This window comes from Takifugu rubripes, chromosome 1 (genome assembly GCF_901000725.2).
Source record: "Takifugu rubripes chromosome 1, fTakRub1.2, whole genome shotgun sequence".
In the NCBI taxonomy this organism is placed as follows: Eukaryota; Metazoa; Chordata; class Actinopteri; order Tetraodontiformes; family Tetraodontidae; genus Takifugu; species Takifugu rubripes.
In genome coordinates, this window is record NC_042285.1 from 17,903,266 (window position 1) to 17,922,654 (window position 19,389).

Consider the following 19,389-nt stretch of genomic DNA (forward strand, 5'->3'; position numbering starts at 1 on the left):
TTGTTGTCAGTAGTGTCTGCCACAGCACCATTTGTTGTCAGTAGTATCTGCCACAGCACCATTTGTTGTCAGTAGTATCTGCCACAGCACCATTTGTTGTCAGTAGTATCTGCAATAGCACCATTTGGCCTTGAGCTCAGGACTTTCTTTGCCTTTTAAAAGTGTGTTGGCAGCAGCTACGAGCTCCTTTCTTACCGTTGCAGTGTCGGTGGTTAGAGAGGGACTTTGTGTGTAACCCCGCCCCCCCATCCCCAACACACACGCACACACACTTGTTTGATCCTATTCCTAATCTTTAAAGTGTCTAAGGAACTAGGATGAAATATTAAAATACCTTAACTACCCCTTATAATACCTTAATTACCCGTGTCCCAATTCCGAAACTGAAACTACTGTCAAAGAAATCAAATGTTCAAAAGGAACAGCAATCAAAAGGACCCCTTTACACGAACGCGAAAACAGCCCAAATTGGCGAGATTTCGTTGAATTTGTGCCTTTGGTTTACAAGAGGACGGTGCAAACTTTGAAACAGGCCTCCGGAATGTAGAGGTTTGAGTTAACGGTATCAATTCGATTATTGCATTATTGCCCCTCTCTAGTTTCGCCTTCGTGTAAACAGGGAGTGACGCACGGCGCATGCGCATTGCTCTTAAATTACGCATTTCGGAATACAGGTGGGGACCTTTGAGCCAGGGTGAAGATTGGTCTTAATACCTTTTACATGAAGTCGGATTATGGTGATAGAGGGCTTGGTTATTTATTTTCTTTTTTTAAAGAGAGAAAATATCTATTTTAATGACCCCACTGTTCTTTTCACAGTGTTTAACTTCTGTGATTTCGAAAGGAAGGTTTGGTTTGTTTTTATGTGTAAACCACAGTTATATAGGTTTTTCTATCGATTTGTATTTGTGATTTTTGTCAAATAAAAAACAAAAGTTAAAATCACCTGCGCAAAAATAGTAAATACAGTATGTTATGGCAAAATACACTACTTTGAGACCAATCGATGGGATTTCTTTCCGAGGAATAACGCTTAAACTCCTCTTCTGCAGGAACATGAGACTGAAGTCACAGCAGCATTAGAAAACTGGCAGCTCTGAACATAATATGAAATGTTGAGACCATGGAAGACATTTGCATAAAAGATGAGAGTTTAGAGCAGAGTATCAAACATCTGGGAGGAAAACCGCAAACCCTCCAACGTCTGAGGCTGCTGAACAAAAACACAGGAAGATGAATGTTTTATTTTAATAAACCTTCAATTAATCCAGAAATGGAAACATTTGTTTAATCCAAAATAAAATACTTAGAGAGCCAAATGTAAAAGCCCGAGAACACCAAAAACAGACTTCCCTTAAACACCATAAATAACAAGCAATAATTTAGTGAGGTACAGCAGCATTTCTGAATGTGCACAAATCACATAATCTTCTCCAAGAGCTTGCACGTTCACATGACAAATCCAGGAACTGAGAACAAACTATTAGAACTGAGAACTGGAGATGTTACATTCTTAGTTACACATGTAATTGTAGTTAACAAGTAAGAACAAGGCAATAAAACAAACCACCACAAAAAATCTTCACACTGAAGCTTTAGCTTAGCCCCAAGTCAAAGAGAAATTGTTATATATTTAGCAATATATACCCATACATATTAGGTTATGTTAACGATTCTTGTGTGAAGATTTAGTCTAAAAGCCAAAAGAACAAGAGTCATCCTTTAATCTACAGGAGTTTGGCATTAATTACTGTTATTTTTCCTTTAAATCCTAAAACTCCAGTAAAATAAATCCAATAAAGTGCCTCAGCTTTTCCCAGTCAGATTCAGCATTGAAGCATCTCATGTGAACACAAATAGATTGGTGAACAGATGAGTAAAACATAACACAAAATAACACAACATAATTCTACTTTCCCCCAATACAGGTGCACCTCTGGTAGGTATCTAGCTGCAGGTCAGAAATGATGATTTAGTTTGGGAAACTCTACGCTTGAGTTCTAGCGCTCCTGGAACTGCAAGTCCAGAAATTCCTCCTCTGTGATTTTCTCCAGATTCTTGAGGACCTTTTCTGAACTGGTTGGTGGATAATCTGCAACTGGTGAGTGGGACATGAGGTGGTTGTAAGAGGGGTTGCTCTGGAAGGAACAGCAAAGCGTACGGAGGAAAGGCAACAGCTGGGTAATGGAGGACAGGGAGCGTTGAGTGAGGAGGGGGAACTCCAAATGCTCCGTGGTAGATTCCTCATTTAGACCATTCATTGTCTGCAAAAACAACACAACAACATAATGAGACACACAAAATAGTGAGTAATGTGGATGTTGTGGTCATTTGTATAATACCATAGTTAGTAATTAGCACCATCTACACAAATTTTGATTCTTCCACATTGAAAATGACCCACATGCACAACACTTCATTCCAAATCTGTCTGTTCTATTACTGTAAAAAAGTTTCACAGCCGACCCCCTGTCAGTGTGCAGTGTTTTGCCCACCAAGACAGAACATGTATTTCCACAAGATGCTGCACTGAAGCAAACAGAACCGTACAGATCCATAATTCACATACTTGTATCACGCTTTAAAAAGTAAAATTCCTAAGTGTGCAACTCACCCCGTATCGCTGCAGTATCCCCTCCAGTGCTCTTACTACATGGGGTATACAATCCTGCTCGCTTTCAATCAGCGCAGTCTCTGGCCCGCTGTAGTGGTTCACATTCACTTCCGGGACAAAAGCCCAACGATACCTAAAGGGAGAACAGAAAATTGAGGTGTAAAATTATAAATAGGTAGGGTAACTGATGTATTGCTCAAGGAGGGCACTTTTGTCCTCCTACATTTGAAACAGAGGAATCTTCTCTGCAGGAAACGCCAGGGAGGTGTCCAAAAACTTGCAGGCTGACAGGTACATGTCCAGGTCTGCTTGAGTAAAGTTCACCGGTCCACTTCTGTCAAGAGCGCCGCGCACCACTTTAGCTAGTCTTGGTGTGAAAACACAAGAAAAGACATTTTAAAAGAGTGCCAGCGCTGCATTCATAAAAACTGTGTAAAATCATCAACTTACTTTGAGATGTCCTTCTCTGATTGCAACATTTTCTCTAGACGTGTGAAGATTCGAATCTGGGGGGAAAGGTTTGCCATCAGCCTTGTAGCTCTGTGAGTAACGTCAGTTCGGCACTTAAGGGTGGAAACATACCAACTCTGTGACCATGATTGGCCAAAGAGATGTGAGGTGGTGGGATGAGATCCGCAACAGGAGAACACGAAACATTAAGAAGATCTGGGCGGAAACGGCAGCACTGGGGTTCATTCTCAGCGTGTCAGTGAGTCGCTCTGAAAGGAGGGAGGGAAAAGCGTAAGCACTGACGTCTGACCCGCTGGAGTGAACCGGATCACAACACACAACCTGGCTCACCAACCTTGAATGAGGGGCAGATAAAGATGATACTGGTCCATCTCTCCACTGAACATGGCAAATGCCTGACGTTTCAGGAGCATGGGTTTTTGGTCCACGTTGGCAAACAGTTTCAATGAGCTGCTCTGCATGCCTAAAGCACAGGAAATGCCAAATTTAAGCCTATTTGACTCCTTTTGTCAACGTTGCTTTTATTTATGGCTTCAATGACAGTAATAGAGAATACACTTACTCATGAGGTCTTTAAACATGGTCTTCTCATGAGTCAGCAGGTGGTCAATAATGGCCTTCCATCTGACAAAGCAAACATGACAGGCCAGCCCAGCGCATTAGACACAGAAGAGATCTTTGTACAGACGTGTGTTATCAGTGTAGGTCATATTCTCTCAGCACAGATTTCCTCTGAAATGGGTCAGTTACACTCCAACTCTAGTGAACTGAGCGGCTGCAGGTATGCGCTCCACACAAAACACCATGTGCATAAGAGACGAGCTCCAGATTCACAGACGATTTATGGGGAAATTAAGCGTAAATTCTGCTTCCACCAAGTAAAGGCAAAGAGACGGGAGGCTGAGGTATGAAAACATTGCTAATTACAGAGAATAAAACACATCTTTCTAACTTTCATTTCCCACCCAGTTATTAGAGCCTATGAAACCTCAAATCATGCTTTTGACCTGAAAAATGAGCGATCTTTGACACACATTTGCTTATCAATCTATGAATAGAACACTGTTTAAGAAAAAGAGATTAGTGACCTCACAATTCAAACTTTGACTAGTTGTAGTGCACAGTATTTGTCAGTGGGTTGCACTTAAACAATATCTATCTAATAAACACACTAACTTGGGAGCACAGGAGGCATCCATGGTGAAGAAGAGGGGGTCCATGAAGAGCTCAAAGACCTCTTTCCTCCAGGCCCTTTTGGTATACGCATACCCACTCAGACTGCTCAGCAGCTGAGCTCCTGCTTCAAAGCTGGGCATGTTGTAGGCACTAGATGAGAGGAAAGTGCAGGTCAGAGGAGTATGAACAGACGGTTGATTTTAAAACAGGCCATACTGGTTACCTGTGGTTCTTAAGGTAAGGGAAAACATAGTACATGAGACGAGAAATGAGAGGAACGGCCTTATCCTTCTCATCACTACGGTAGACCATGTCCAGAAGAGGAGCCAAGATCTGTGCAGAGATGAGACGTGTCACAAACAGCAAATTCCAAGATTAAGTGATTCTAATATATTTAAAAATCTACCTCAGCCAGAAGTATCAGAGCCTGTACGCTGTAAATTGACGGTGCTGAAGAGGAAACCATCGTGCTGGCCTGAGCAATCGGCTCTGATTAAAAAAAAAGACAAGTTCAAAAGTAAAGCAGTGCAACAGAACATACATGAGTAAAAGGTGCTCATAAAGCGTTAAAATCGTTGGAAAATCATGGAATCAGTGTTTACTGAACTGTAAGTTCTAATATTCCTCTCAAGAGAGACTCATCACTGCTATCTCAAGGTCCACAGAAGTTCCTATAGTTTATATGTTCTTTTCCCTAAGTATATAGTCCCCATCAAATAATAAGGACATTTACATAATATGCGACACACTCAGTGGAGGGAGCATACTCTAACCTGTAAAACCTTCATTCATGTAAGACTGCGTTTGTGAGAAGAATTATTGTCATTGTTGTTATTAGTATTATCTTTAAATGCTATGGTATGTAGATTTGGAGTATTTGAGGAATGTTGACAGGAGAAGAAGATCATGAGAATGTTTTGAGTGCTACAAAACTAGACAGGGGCAATAATGCAAAGTGCTGAAGCTGCTTCTAACCAAGCCCAGCACCCAGATGTATCCTGTTGGTCAAGATTAGAGAAGCTCGTTAAGATGGGTGGAGATGTCAGAAGGCAATAAGATATGAGGTCCTGTTTGGACACATTCTGTTTGCACCAATAAAAGAGGTGAGCGAGCAGCAGAGGAGCAGAGTTGACAGAGGAAGCTTGAACTGCTGCTTGACTCTCCCTTGCAAGGAACTCCTGTTGTTTGCGTGGTTGATCTGTCTAGTGAACGAACAGCGCGGGCGATCAAAACTTCACCCTCACACGTTTTACTTACCTCCAACCGTAATTTTAATGTAATCGGGAAATGTGGTAATTCATATTTGCAGCAACAGCCTTGAAAAAAACCACACAATTAAGGGCTTTAAAACACTTACTTACTTACTTACTAGTCAATATTCTACCAAGTTGGATGGGAACCAGACTAAATTGTGCCTTCCATATACTGATGTAAGGAAAATGCAGATGAGGTAACGACTGGCGGTCATTGAAATATAAAGTTACCATCGTGGTCTCCATCCACATCTGCGTCATCAGGCTCTTCTGCTTCAAGATGCACCTGCGGCTGGACTTTGACCTCCAGGCTGCGGCTCAGCCAGCTGGTCTGTTCCAGAGACGAGCCTGCGATCCCTCCAACCGTCTCCAGGACGCGCTGAGTCACTTCCTGCACAAAAATCAGCAAGTGTAACCACGGTATCTCACAATCTCAGCATAAGCTGCAGGACTGCAACGTGCCTGCAGATCTTTTGTGTCCTTCTTATTCTCGAGGTTGGGGAGCCTATTGACGACATCATTGAGAATTCTGCCAACAACAGAAAATCTTAATCAATACCAAAAATGATAAATACAGGTGTTTTTCTTCTTTAATGACATAGTTGTTGATTCTTTGTTACTGTCTGTAAATACTGTGACATTACAAACACGCGTTTTAATCTGACTCTCCAAGCATACAGAAATGTCCTGGATATACAGACAAGAAATCTTCAAACCCGTTAGTCGTAATCTCTCCTGCCAGATGTCTATGCCATCGTCATATTTAAGATTACACTTCAACTGTAAACACTGACCCCAGCAGTAAGAAGTGTCCGGGTGGGGCCAAGTTGAGTTGAACAGATTCCCGTAACAGACTGAGGAGACTAGCAATGTTTTCCTGGACAGCCTGTGCTGGAATGCTACACACAGAAAAGAAAATGATTTCACAATGGTCTTTCAATTTCACACAGTGCCCTAAATGACATGCGCCCCATTACCGTACCTTTGAATATATGCATAGATAAAGTGTAGCATGGGGATGTCCACCAGGCATGACTTCTACACATGAAATATGAAAAGAAGACATTTGTTAGGAGAAATAGAATTAAAGCAGGACACAATGAATTACAAGAAATGACACACCTGTTCCCCTTTGATCTGATTAGGTTTTTTCACCACTTCCTTAACCAGTTGTAAAATGGTGCTTGTGTGCAAAGTTTCCAAAGATTTCACCAGATCCACAATGATGAGATGTGATTGGCTTGGATCAGGTAAAACCTACAGATCACAACACAAGTGATCATCAACAACAGCTCAGAGAGAAATGGGGCTATTTTGCAGCTATTTTACTTTGTTTTTAAGTCTCCTTTTGCTTTTTCTTCTGCTCCACACGTCTCCCAGTGAAGCCATGAGCTGAACCCCGTACTGTCTAGTTAGAGGAAGGAGGAATGCCAGTATCCGCTGCCGTAAGACCTAAATATTACAACAACAAATACTGAGGTATATATTTAAAAGAATTAATGAGTGGAGCCATACATTTGTGTGTATCTAACAAACACCTTGGTGCTCTTAAAGTAGACAGAAGTGGAGGAGTGTCTGCTGTTCTGGACAGACTCAGATGCACGCTTATGGAGCTCTTCCCTCATGACAACTCCCCAAATCAATCCCATGCTACTCAGCATGTTTGGTAAAGCATCAATTACAGCACTCCGTGCATTCCGAATATTCCCAGGATCATAGGCAGGCGGGGGCTACAAGGAAAGAAGAAAGACTCATTTATTATATGATCTAACTAAGTGACATGCCAGAGTGCTTAAGAGAGCAAGTCTGTTTCATTCCTCACCCTCTTATTGTCCAGTAAACAGTAGTGTGTAATGGTGGTCAGGCCTTCAAGCAGAGTCAGAGGGTAGTCGGGGGCAATGTTTTCCCTCTTCCCACTCAGACTGATTAAAAGAAGAAATACAATCTTTAATATAAAAACACAAACTTGACTTCACTTTATTTCTTGATTTAAAATCTAAAAAAAACTGTCCCTGAACTCTACCAAGACTTACTGCAATTCTATAAGAGTTCTAGGTTTTCAAACTTGATACAATTATATTATTAGTTTTGATACGTGATACAACTGTATGCAAGAATACCTGTGACTCAGCTTTCCTCCATCGTGCTCACAAAGCTTGACCAGCTCGTCTAAGTTCCTGCATATCTGATTGATGAGAGGAGCTACAATGATGCTTAAGGAGCGCCCCAAGTACGGCAGACAGGCACACAGCAGCGATACCCAGTGGGGGTGCATGGCGTAGCCATACTGTGGCTGCAGAGCCCTGGCTGCAGCAGACACAAACATTCCTTGGGCTATGATGGGGTGACTTTGGACATACTGGGCTGCATTAATGGACTGCTGAAAAAGAACTGCAGTTTGCCATTCGCGAGCCAGTGGAGTGCTGGGAGCTAGATGATCACGAGGCTCTCCAGATGATCCGGCCGGTGCCGATGCAGAAACAGCCCCACCAGGCAAAATGTGATACTCCAAGACTATGAGGTCCTGGATGAGTTTCAGCAACTGCATTTGTAAGGGGTACTGTTCTGGTCCCCCTCCCACTCCAAAATTCACCAGACTCTCTTCTGACAGGCCTCCTTCGCCATCTGTCAGCTCCAAACACTTGGACTGTCCCTTTTCTGCACCCCTCTGGCTGACATACATGGATGCAGAGAGAGTAAGCAGAGTGTATTCCTGCACCTTACATCCTGAGAGGAGCTTACGGATCAATTCCAGCGTTGTCTCATTGTGTCCGTGCTTCTCTGCCATACAGCAAAGCTGTTTTACTATCCTTGTGAGAACCTCCACACTCTTCACTTGAACCTCTTTGTTGCCCTGTTGGTCGAGTGGACCCAGGCTCAGATAGACTGGATAATGAGAGCGCATGAATCGCAGACACAGGGATATTAGCAGCTCAATGAGCAGGGATGGGGCCACAGATGAAGAGGAAGATGGAGAGAGCAGAGACCCATAGAAACCATGACCATCCTGCACCTGTTGGTGGCGCTGTAAGAGGTTAAAGACCAGGTTTAAATGTGCTGCTGAACTTGTGTCAAGAGAGGTGGTGCACAGCGCATCCACCAGAGCGCCCTCAACGCCACTCCTCAACAGACTGTTCAGCAGCGCCAAGCCTTGAAGGAGATGGCACCAGCCGCCAGGCACAGGATACAGCAGCATGTGTCGGAATAGGGAGTCAATGGCCTCTCTTTTCTCACGCTCCTCTTTCAGCAGGCGAGACTTGGCCAAGGCCTCCAGCTCCAAGTCTTCCTCATCGCTCGACAGCGAGTCAGATGCCTGTGTGTGTTCAGACTCCACCCTCTGCAGGCCGTTGACCAGGCATCCATCTTCGGGGTTGGGGTACAGAGCAGATCCTGAGCTGGAGTCTTCAGTAGACACGTGAGCACCACTGGTGTCAGCCGACTCGGTGTGTTCACTCTCCTCCGCCTCTTCTTCCTCATCCTCTCCATCTTCCTCCTCTGTTTGTTCACTCTCACTCCTAGACGCCACCAAAGAGTCAGCTTCTTTGATGAATACTGGACCATTATCTAATTCAGTCCACAGTGTTTCCCGGTCCACAATATTCATAAAATTTAGGCTGGTGATCTCTGTTGCCACGGAGTCTGCTGGTATCCCAGATGTTCTGGTCGAGCTCCGACTTCTGTTGCTTAGAATTTTCAAAGCACCTTCAAGAAACAAACAAAAGCAAAATTAAAAAAGAAACTAATCGGAATAAAATTGTAATTTCAACAATAATGCAGTTTGTGAAGAAATATCATTACCAGCTGTGACATTTTGTTTGATGCTCTGAATGGAGCAGCGCTGAGTGGAGGGGTGGAGTAGCAGCAGCAAAATAGGTTCCAGAATGCGAATCACGTCATTAAGGGAAAGTGCCCGGATCAGCCATCGCTGAGCTGCTGTGCTTATTGAGCCGTCTGTACAGCTCAGACTGTTCACCACCACACACAGAGTCCTGAAATACCCAGAAAATGTATGGCTTTACTCGTGGACAGGGCAGCAAATAACGATTATGTTTTTTGAGGATTAACCAAAAGACGATTTTTTCCAATAGTCAACAAACCGTGGGGGGGGGTTTGTGGGGTTTGTGGGGTTTAAATTTCAGCCGGACAGATTTTTAGGTCTTGAAAAGAGGACATGTTCGGGTGAAGGGGGACGTCTGTTCACCCTAGACATCGGCATGATCGCTAGTCATTGTGTAGGCTAATTTTAACAAGGGTTATACGGAGACAGTCAAATTATTGTGGCTACTCCTGAGGGTAGAGTAGCAGATACACATCCGAACAAACTCTTGATGAATCTTTGCTTCTGTTGTAGAAACACAGGTTGTTGCCTATACGTCATTTCAGGATAATCTATCACCAAAGTTCTTTTTTTATTATACTGCCTATTAGCATATAAATAATTTAAATGGTATAAGCTCAGCATGCTTAATATTACAATCTGCAAATTTAAGCTATGGTTTCTATGAGTTTATAATTTAAGTGGAAAAACTTGAACTGTTTTTCTTGTAATACTCTCCCCTCGTGACAACCCCGACCAACTCTTGCAAGGTTTTTTTGTTTGCGTAGATTTGTTGAATCTTTCTTTGTCAACCTTTTCGACTCTATCCCTGAAATTAACATTTCCTTGTGGAGCAGGTTCATCCGCCTTTGGTGGAGCAATGAAGGAAATAATATACTATTTTCACATGTAGACAAAGAAACACCCACAGATAGATAACAGCCCCCTCCAACGGAGACCACTGTTTACTAACCGGTCAAAAGAACGATCGAGGGACACAGTTCTGTTGTTCTGAATCTCCCTGGTCAGGTGCCATAAAACTGTGAAACGGTGCAGTGCCTCCAGCCGCACTCCCTGGGGCAGACAAACAAAAGACACACCTTTGACTTTTCTCCTAAAGCTGTGATATTTCCTGTTTATATGTTTGACTTAAAGAGGTGATGTGTGTGTTAAAGATGTGAACAAACAGTACTTCACCTTGTCTTTGTGTAACAGCGCCTGACAGATGATGTCTTCACAGATGGATGACGACGGGGCCAAACAGTGAAGCCTGTAGAAAAGCTCCACGCAAGAAATGTGCTGCTCGCGACGTTCTGTGTCTAGTTGGTTCCACAGTACGAGAGAAACCCTCTGTTTTATTGCAGAAGAATGTAAAATTAGTCTTCTGCAACTAGATCCTCAAGCTGATGTTTGTATAGATATTGAGAGCATGACAAATGACTGAAATAGCCTCAAACCGCATTACAGCCATAAAAAGGCAATATGCCTAATTAATTTAACATCAATTAAAAAAAACAAACTCTCTACTGGCACACCTGATAGAAATCTGTGCGCTCCTCTATAGCACGAAGCACGGCGGGATAGATGGGTGGCACGGTGATCATCTGGAGCCTCCCGACCAATGGGTTGGTGTCAGTTGTGTGGTAGCGTCTATGCTTGTCCTGGATGACAAGTGCTAAGGACTGTGAGTGATTGATAAGTTCCAATAAGGAGGCCACTGCAGTGTGCTGGATGTTGTAGTCCCTGGACAGGCTGCACAACATCATCAAAGTCCTCAACCACATTGGCAGGCTGTGTGTGTTGCTGCCTGTAGAGTACAAATATCACAACTTCTTCTAAGTTAAAGGAGCTAAAGGCAGTTTACTCATAAATGTTCTGTTAACAGACTGACCTGTGTGATCAAACATAGCTGTGTAGAGCTCCCAAGTCTCCTCTTCAGTTAGGTAAACAGGGAAGGTGGTGCCCTCCAACAGCAGGTGACAAGTGGCTGTAAAGGCTTGTCGACAGGCCTCGGAGATTTCTGATCTTCCTCTGGGCATGTAGCCCACTGCCCATTCCAGGCTCTCTGAGCTTTCTTGGTCCTTTATGGACTCTATGGGGGCTTCTGTGGAGAGACTCTCAGACTTTGGGCTGGATTTATATTTGTTAGGGGTGAAAAGTTCTGTCAGTTTGTCTTTAATTTCCCGTCCACCAATGCTTGCCGTTCGAGTCTTCTGCTCAACAATGGGGGTGGTTATGTCAGACTGTGGTAGTTCTTCTGGTGCGCTCACATCTTCTACTTGCACCAACAGGTATCTGAAAAGCAGTAAACAATTTTTTTCACATTAACATTAAGTTCCAGACGAATATATGTCTCTGTTGGTTACCTTGTGGCTATGAAGGCCAAGATGTCCTGCAAACTCTGGCTCAGGCTCTCTACACTGCCTCCTCTCCTCCACATTGTCTCGCCTTCCTCATTAATTTCTTTTTCCTCAGCTGTTAAGCCCTTCCCTGGTGAGAGATGCTGCTCTGACGGAGAAGCACTGATTCCCAATCCACTGTCTTCAGATCTTAGAGTCGGGTTAAGGTCATTCAGTGGCTCTCTCTCATCTCTGTTTATCCCTCCTTCGTCAGGACCATGAATCTGACCATTGGCCATGTTCTATAGAGTATAATCAATGAGTTTGCAAAGTTAAACATTAAAACAATAACTGAAAAAGACGTTATACTTGCATAGAGGGTAAAGGCCAAACCTGTGTCTTTTTGCTTTCCTCCTCTGGTAATTGCGTGTCCTCCAATTGTGTCATTGCATCAACATCCATATATGCCACAGGCATTTGGATCTTACTCAAGACTTTGAAGCAGGCACGCAGACTTTGAGTGACATCTTCTAGACTGACAGTGTCCATGTGGCTGTAGAGAGCCTTCAACATGGTGCTCAGCATCTCAGGGAGGAACAAGGACTGGATATCAGCATAGAGCTCCTGTGGCAAAAAAGAATTAGTTTGACCAAAGAAACCTCTGGGGCGTGTTCTTGTACTTGCTACATATTGCCTATACATACAAGATACTCATTCTACGACCAAATTAAGAACATTTTTAGGAAGTGACGACTGACTGGTCCTCACAAATTGAAAGGGCTGCGTGAGGGTTAAGATGTGGTTTTAAGGTTGAGCAGGTGATGGTTAGGGTTAGGCGCCGGGTGAAATGAAATGAAAGTGGGTGTAAGCAATGAAAGTCCTCACAAAGATAGAAGTACAAAGAGAGTTGGACTTTGCTCAACTTGTGCTTAAGGCTTGTCAATATTTGTTTTATTCAATATACTAAACAAAAAAGTGACATGACAGCAGTTTGTTTCCTTTTATGGGTTTATTTCCCCATTTGTAGGATTTAGTTGTATAACATAAAATCTCATAACAAATTGCATAAAAAAATTTCAGAATTCTTAGAATCCCAGCTTTTATGAACCATGAACTGTTGTTTACCAGTGGAAGAACATCAAGAAGGAATATGATGAGATTGGACATCTCGGTCACAGATGGAGCCTGGTGACAGCGGTCTGGGCGAGGAGGTGTCGGTGGGTCATCTTTGTTACTTTATAGAGAGACAAAGAATTCACAACAGTGACTGTTTACGGCTGGACTCAGATTCTCTTAAAGGTAACATCAGACAATGAGGTCTGTCGTCCTGCCCACCTGAGAGACGTGCAGAAACGTCGGGTCATATACTCCCACAGGTACTCGCTGTTCATGGAGCTGACAAGCATGTTGACTGTCTTTATAATCTCTGAGGCATTTTTATTGTCCTTTATCTTACTATTTAGGGAAAGAAAAACATGCTTCAGTTTTAGCATTAAACAGTGCACATCTTTGCTCTCCCCTCCAACTCAAAAGTCTTACATTGCCAGTTGGTTGCCAGACAGGCCTGAGCTGATGATAACCTGTTCCCCCAGCATCTCTCGACAGTATTTGTAGAAAGCTCTGACCACCTCCAGCAAGACGCTGCTCATGACGACTGCACCTGAGCAGAAGCCAGACAGGGACATTTATAGAAATCAACAATACTGAAATGATTCCTCCTCTGGACAAGCTGCATATTGCTACAGTATGTACCTATATCTGGTTTATCCAGCAGACTCATGATGAGGCGAAAGGGTCTGAGGTATCCAGACACATTCTCAGGGTCGCTCTCCACATCCTTCTGACTCAGTATGTTAATCAGTGCCTGAAGTCACAGAAATGAAGCAATCACACACTCTTATTTTTTTCCACTACATACTTAGTTACGTAGCAGTGTAACAGTTTCTTAGCTGTTGTTTAAAAGTTAAGAAGTGTTTTGTGAACAGTTTTGTTATGTCACATTAAGTGGATATAAAAGTCCAGTTTATCAGATTTTTGCTCATTTTAGGTTTGATAAAATTCTGAATCTGATAAAACAAGCCGCATACCTTCACAAGATAATCCCTAGAGTAGGTGTTGAAATAGAAGGCTGTATGTTCCTCTAAGGTGGTGGAGAGTGTAGAATGTGGTGCCACCATTTCTCCTTTTATGCCTGTACCTGGAAACACACAAACAAATGATTTCTTTGCATGAAGCAAATTACTGTAATGAAATGTGGAGCTGTACTGTAATGATCTGCACCTAGGAGCCAGGCGTAGAAGCGTCTATTTAATGACATGTCTCTGCGAAGCAGAGTAAGAGACGCTGCAGACATAACTGTGACCAGGTCATTGGTACTGATGGCAATACTGGGGTCCAAAGGGTCCTAAACCAACAACAATCAAGTTCTTTAGTAGAAAAACAGCTCAGGAAATGTCTCAAATGATACATGCAATACAATATGTCCAGCAGTAACAGAATGGTTTCTCAGATTAAACAAAGATTAGCCGACTACAATAGTGACAAATCAGGCAATGCATATTAAAATAGCCAAGTCAGTTCCTGCTTTGACTTTAACTTATTCCGTCCCGTGGAGCACCATATTCTTCTCACAAGCTTAGCTGAAAACATGCAGTTGTTAAATATGGGAAGTGAGACTTTCTAGGTGTGTGTTTACCAGCAGTTCAGCAAAGGGGAAGAAGTAGAGCAGGACCTCGAGCATGTTTCTTTGCACGAGAACATTTGAATCTTGCAGTGAAAGACAAAGGGACTTCACCTGAGGATAAGAAGGAGCCAAACAGCTCATGAGAAAATGAAACACGAATAAGTAAATTATGGTGCCAAAAACACCATTACAGAGAGTCCAAAAGGTCCAAAAGCAGAAACTCACCACAAGTCTGGGATCGTGGCCAAGCATGTGTGTTTGCTGACGTAGAGACACCATGCGGTCAAAATGTGTGACTATAAAGACGGATGCAGGCAGTCGGACCAATGGACTGACCAGGACACTCCCCCACAGGGCGCCATAGAACACCTGCTGACCCATCACGAGGGACAACTTGAGCAACAAAGCATCCGTCCTGAAAAGAAGACAAAACAGAGACAGATCTTATGTATTTCACGATCGACAGCCATGTTTCCATTCAATGAACGGAGAGCACAAACTATGCTGTTTACTTGAAGGATGGTGCTGTAGACGACCGGACAAACGTGGACAACAGAGAACGCAGAAATAGGGGGAGGAAAATGGAAGACAAAAGGTTTGGCCAAATGACTTTTTAGCCTGGCTGCCCTTTTTCTTCTTCTAAGTCTGGAATTGGTCATGTGTGCAAGTATCAGGGGATAAAATACTGAGATAAAGTTGTAGATAAGAAAGAAGCCATCAGGGGAAACCCGATGACAAGTTCAATATTTGTAACTAACAATTGTTTAAGAAAAAACTCTTCCCTAGCATCAGCATTTAGTTTGTGGGTGTCGCTATAATATTGGATGGTCTAAATTTGAAGACAATAACATATCTATATATTACATATAGAGAGATATAATCGATGGAATTAATAATTTATAAGGAACCAAACGTAGATTGCAGTTAGAATTCCATACAGTCAGATGGATTCTGAATTTTTTGACTTTAGTTTTGCTCATCTGATGATGTATTTGGTCTATTTAACACAGCGTGTACCTGTCATAGACCTCTAGTCCTTCCTCCAGGCCTGGTAGTAGTCCAGTGATGAAGGCCTGAAGGCTGGGCAGTAAAGCCTTCTGCAGTGGGAGATAGTAACGCTCGTAAAGTTTCAGCAGCACAGGCTTCACTGCCATGGATGCATGCCCCAAGAGTGGGAACAATCCTGAGCTGAAAACAAGAAAAACACTAACTTTTACCAAAAATGTACAGTACAAATCATCACCACGCTCTCATCTCGGAGCAGTCGGCTTTACCTGTAAATAAACAGATCTTTTGCCAGCCATTTGGTGCCGATGATTTTAAAAATGACCTCATAGGTCTCGAGAGCCTTGAGGTGAACTCCGCTGGGCAGAGCTGGGTGCAGACACTGGGCGAGGCGTTTCCCGATGATCAGCCGCTTAGGCAGGAGAGAGTAGCGGAGGTTACTCTGCAGAGCCTAAAAGAAAGATTGGGGTCAAACTGGTGCTTTTAAAGCAAGACACATGTTTCTTTAAATGTGCTCACAAAATAACAGCGAAAAAAGAGGAAAGATATGATAAATGTACCTTATTGAGTTTACCCAGGGAGGAGATAAGATCTGCCCACTCGCTGGAAGACTCAAAGTTGCGCAGCGCCTTCTCGATGACCCCCTCATAGTGGCGGTACCGGTAGTCATTCTGCAGTTCTAACTCTTCAGGATCCATGGCACGTTAAAATGATACACACATGCTCAGAATAATACTCCTGGAAAAAAACAAAACAAGAAAAGTTTAGAAAAAAGAAGCTCACAGGAGGTGTCCGTCCTGCATCACTTGTATGAATGGCTCTGTGTGTTTACCCCGGCAGAGACAGCTAATAAAATTACCTAATATTCCAACAAGCCCCTGTTGTTGTTTCGTTGAGTGGGACAACTTAGGTCAATTTTAGTCTCGGAAGAAAAACAAATTATACACTATGTGCAGCCCAACAGAGAAATCTTTTGCCTCTGGTTTGTTTTTTTTCCTCTGAGGAATTAATTCAGAGCTCAAAGGTTACATTTAACTGCCTAACGTTGACTTTTGTGTTTTGCAGCGACAGCTTTATGTAGTCTGAATCAAAGTTAAACGACTACTGAAAGATCAGAGGGGAAGTGCAGAAGCAGATACTTCCTCTGTGTACTGGAACTGGTAACTACAGTTACCATGGAGAAAAAGCAGCGGTGTTTGTTCACTTGTTTGAATGCAGTACATTTGAATAAACTAAACTAAGAGATGGGTGGGGGAGTTGAGTGGAGGATTAGGAGAGGACAGACATCTGGACAGCCTGAGCTCTCAGCTCAGGCTTTATCATCATGCAGCAACACGTGCCGAGGGAAGCTTAAGTCACAACAGATCAGACCATTGGGAAAAACTATTTAAATTGTAGTAAAAACTTATTTTGAAAATATGAATATGGAAAATTTGTATTTAATTTTAGTTTTTCTATATCGGACATGGCTCTGCTGTAACCTTTGTCGGTGAACCTGGCAAAATGTTTTCTTGAAATGACAATTCTAATAGGATCACAACTCAGTTCTACTTATTATACTCTTCAGACATGAACCACATACAGAATAGAAAAAAAAAATCAGTGCCAATAACTTGCAAGACAATATTGTGTTGCAACAATCAGCCTAATAAGTAGATGTTCTTTAAAGTAGCAATTTAAGCAACTTTTAACAGTTTCTTAATAACACAGCAGCTGTTGGTCCCATATTGCATTGTTGATGATTTGAACCTGCTCACTGGAACAAGAATAGCACTTTGATGAAACTGAATAGAATGTGTCTGTTTCTTTTTCACTGGAAGAAACAATTATGCGAATAACACATATTCAATGAGTGGCACAATAAATAAAGCCTAAATAAACATAGGCTATTTATAAAAAAAAAATCCAAAATGTAAAACGCCCTACAAGTAAATTTAACACGAAAGCAGAGGCGACAGCTATAAATGCAAATGATCCAAGTGCACGTTGTTACTTCCTCATCACACCCCAGGTGGTTCAGCAGCAAAAACAAACCGTGTCAGCAGTGTGTCGGCATGACATTAAATGCTGTCAGCGAGGACAGTGTGTAGCTGTAAGGTGACAGCAAAATGTGGCACAATATTTCCCTGATGGCTGCAGCAGCAATGATGGAGAATACGGCTGAAGGCATTACGCAACAGCCCAGTCACATCACCGCCGTCCCCAAAACATTAGCCCATATGTTGGACAGTAATCAGTCATGGTGGTGTACGTACAGCCTGGCCTCACTTCAACCCCAACCCCCCCCCCAAAATTGAGCAAGCTAGCTAGCAACAGAGCCGATAGCCTTATCGTGGACGGTGTTTTCACAGCGGGATGTGTCGCTCCATAAAAGACAGCGTGTAACGCAAACATTAGCTAGCTACCAGGTGCATCAGTCACTCACCAACTGCGGAAAAGCCCAAAAGGTTCTTTTGATAAAATGGAATTCTCCTCGAAGACGGCTGTTTTACACCGGGCATTATCTCATTCTATAACACTGCTCAAACGACAGCAGTAAAGACTTAATTCAGGATGGCTTGAGTACCGTGACCATCCCTGGAGGACCAGGAGGGGGCGGGATCGTCAAACTCAGCTGATTCGGAGCCGAAGCCACAGGGACGCTTCATTTTCCGCTGGTGCAGGGGTGGGGCGGGGACCCTCCAGGCAAGAAATAATGTTTGCCTTCAAACCGTCGACTGTGTGTAAATATACAAGTTATTTATCCTAATTCCTGCCCAGTGAAACTAAAAAACCCGTTTCCTCCTAACACAGTCAAGAACTGAGAGCTTGACGCAGACATGTTGATAACTTCCCAGGCTTTGGTTTAGTCCAGGCTGCGCCGAGTTTACAGGTCTCGCTTCACTCCACAATGTTGCAAGTCCAGCGTATGAGAGTGGTTTAAAGTCATCCAGCGGTTAGCTGAGGCTGCACTTAGTGGAATTCACAAGTGAGTTTGGCGTGATATTTGGTATGACAGTGCTTTGAAAATACGATTTCATTCTACAGTTCATAATGGACTGGTCCACATTATCCTTCTCTAGAGATGCACGGGTGGATGGATGGATGGATGGATGGATGATGGATGGATGGATGGATGGATGGATGGATGGATGGACGTTCATCCTTCCACATTAAGACCTGTATTTATCATGAAAAAAATAAAAAAATACTGGTATGACACTGTTATTATTGTCATAATGTGAAGTGATAAATGAAAGTAAATTATCTGTGTTCAGGTGTGTGTGTGTGTGTGTGTGTGTGTGTGTGTGTGTGTGTGTGTGTGTGTGTAATTACAACACAGTTCTGTTAAAAATGTGAGCGAGCACTTGCGTCGCACTTGTGCACCTTTAAGTGGCGCTCCTGCACAAACTAAAGAAGCATCTTGTCACAGGTTCGCTTGACCATTTGGTCTGTGAGGGCAAAAAAATCACGTTTAAAATATGACTTTAATTTTTCTACGTGCATAAGCATACATGATCTGTGTTTTTGGATAGTCATCATAAAGCAACATATAATTATGTAATATACAACACCAATCCATTCTGTACTTCAGCTAGAACATCTTAAATATTTGAATGAAATGCAACAATGCATCCAACCTGAGGTCAATGTTTCAGAATAATATAGCAATACTATCATTTAATGAAACAAAGAATGATGCTGGAATAAAAGGAAGTGCAGGTTAAGTGAGGGGTCGGGTCAGGTCAGGTCAGGTCAGGTCAGGTCAAGTGAGGAGACATCAAATAATCAGCGAATACACTGGCTCTAAATCCTTTGGTGTACATTGTTATATGTTTTGGATATGCAAAAGATGAAGAGCCTCTAGGATACTGATTACCTCAAGCTTATTTATGCATTTATATCTAGTTTGTCTTTTGCAGTTAACTAGACAACAGAGAACATAAGTCCACTACTGGAACTTAACATCTATTAATAGACCCAATGACTTAATACATTATTTACTGTTGGAAAATATGTCTAATAATAGAAAAGCCTTATCTTAATGGCAG

The 19,389-nt window shown here is 42.7% G+C and overlaps 1 protein-coding gene across 2 annotated transcripts; it reads right to left on the bottom strand.

Annotated features, from left to right (window-relative positions):
- Positions 1 to 1,225: 1,225 nt before the first annotated feature.
- On the bottom strand, positions 1,226 to 17,973 carry dop1b (DOP1 leucine zipper like protein B). Of its 2 annotated transcripts, none has more exons than XM_011608937.2 (38): positions 17,784 to 17,973; positions 15,919 to 16,096; positions 15,628 to 15,809; positions 15,371 to 15,541; positions 14,579 to 14,768; positions 14,366 to 14,464; positions 13,951 to 14,074; positions 13,758 to 13,867; positions 13,423 to 13,534; positions 13,210 to 13,330; positions 13,006 to 13,125; positions 12,796 to 12,904; positions 12,064 to 12,294; positions 11,698 to 11,972; positions 11,223 to 11,626; positions 10,867 to 11,138; positions 10,529 to 10,681; positions 10,305 to 10,405; positions 9,313 to 9,503; positions 7,635 to 9,216; positions 7,337 to 7,436; positions 7,053 to 7,244; positions 6,844 to 6,966; positions 6,637 to 6,771; positions 6,497 to 6,552; positions 6,309 to 6,413; positions 5,977 to 6,043; positions 5,746 to 5,905; positions 4,668 to 4,750; positions 4,485 to 4,594; positions 4,262 to 4,411; positions 3,648 to 3,709; positions 3,420 to 3,548; positions 3,197 to 3,333; positions 3,065 to 3,120; positions 2,838 to 2,981; positions 2,615 to 2,747; positions 1,226 to 2,264 (listed from the first exon to the last, which is right to left on the bottom strand). In XM_011608937.2, exons 2-38 carry the CDS (start codon positions 16,054 to 16,056, stop codon positions 2,001 to 2,003), a joined length of 6,891 nt encoding a protein of 2,296 aa, XP_011607239.2. In that variant the 5' UTR covers positions 16,057 to 16,096; positions 17,784 to 17,973; the 3' UTR covers positions 1,226 to 2,000. The 2 variants fall into 2 exon arrangements, with proteins under 2 accessions (XP_011607239.2, XP_011607245.2); XM_011608943.2 differs by lacking the exon at positions 17,784 to 17,973 and adding an exon at positions 16,218 to 16,374.
- Between the last annotated feature and the right edge of the window lie 1,416 nt (positions 17,974 to 19,389).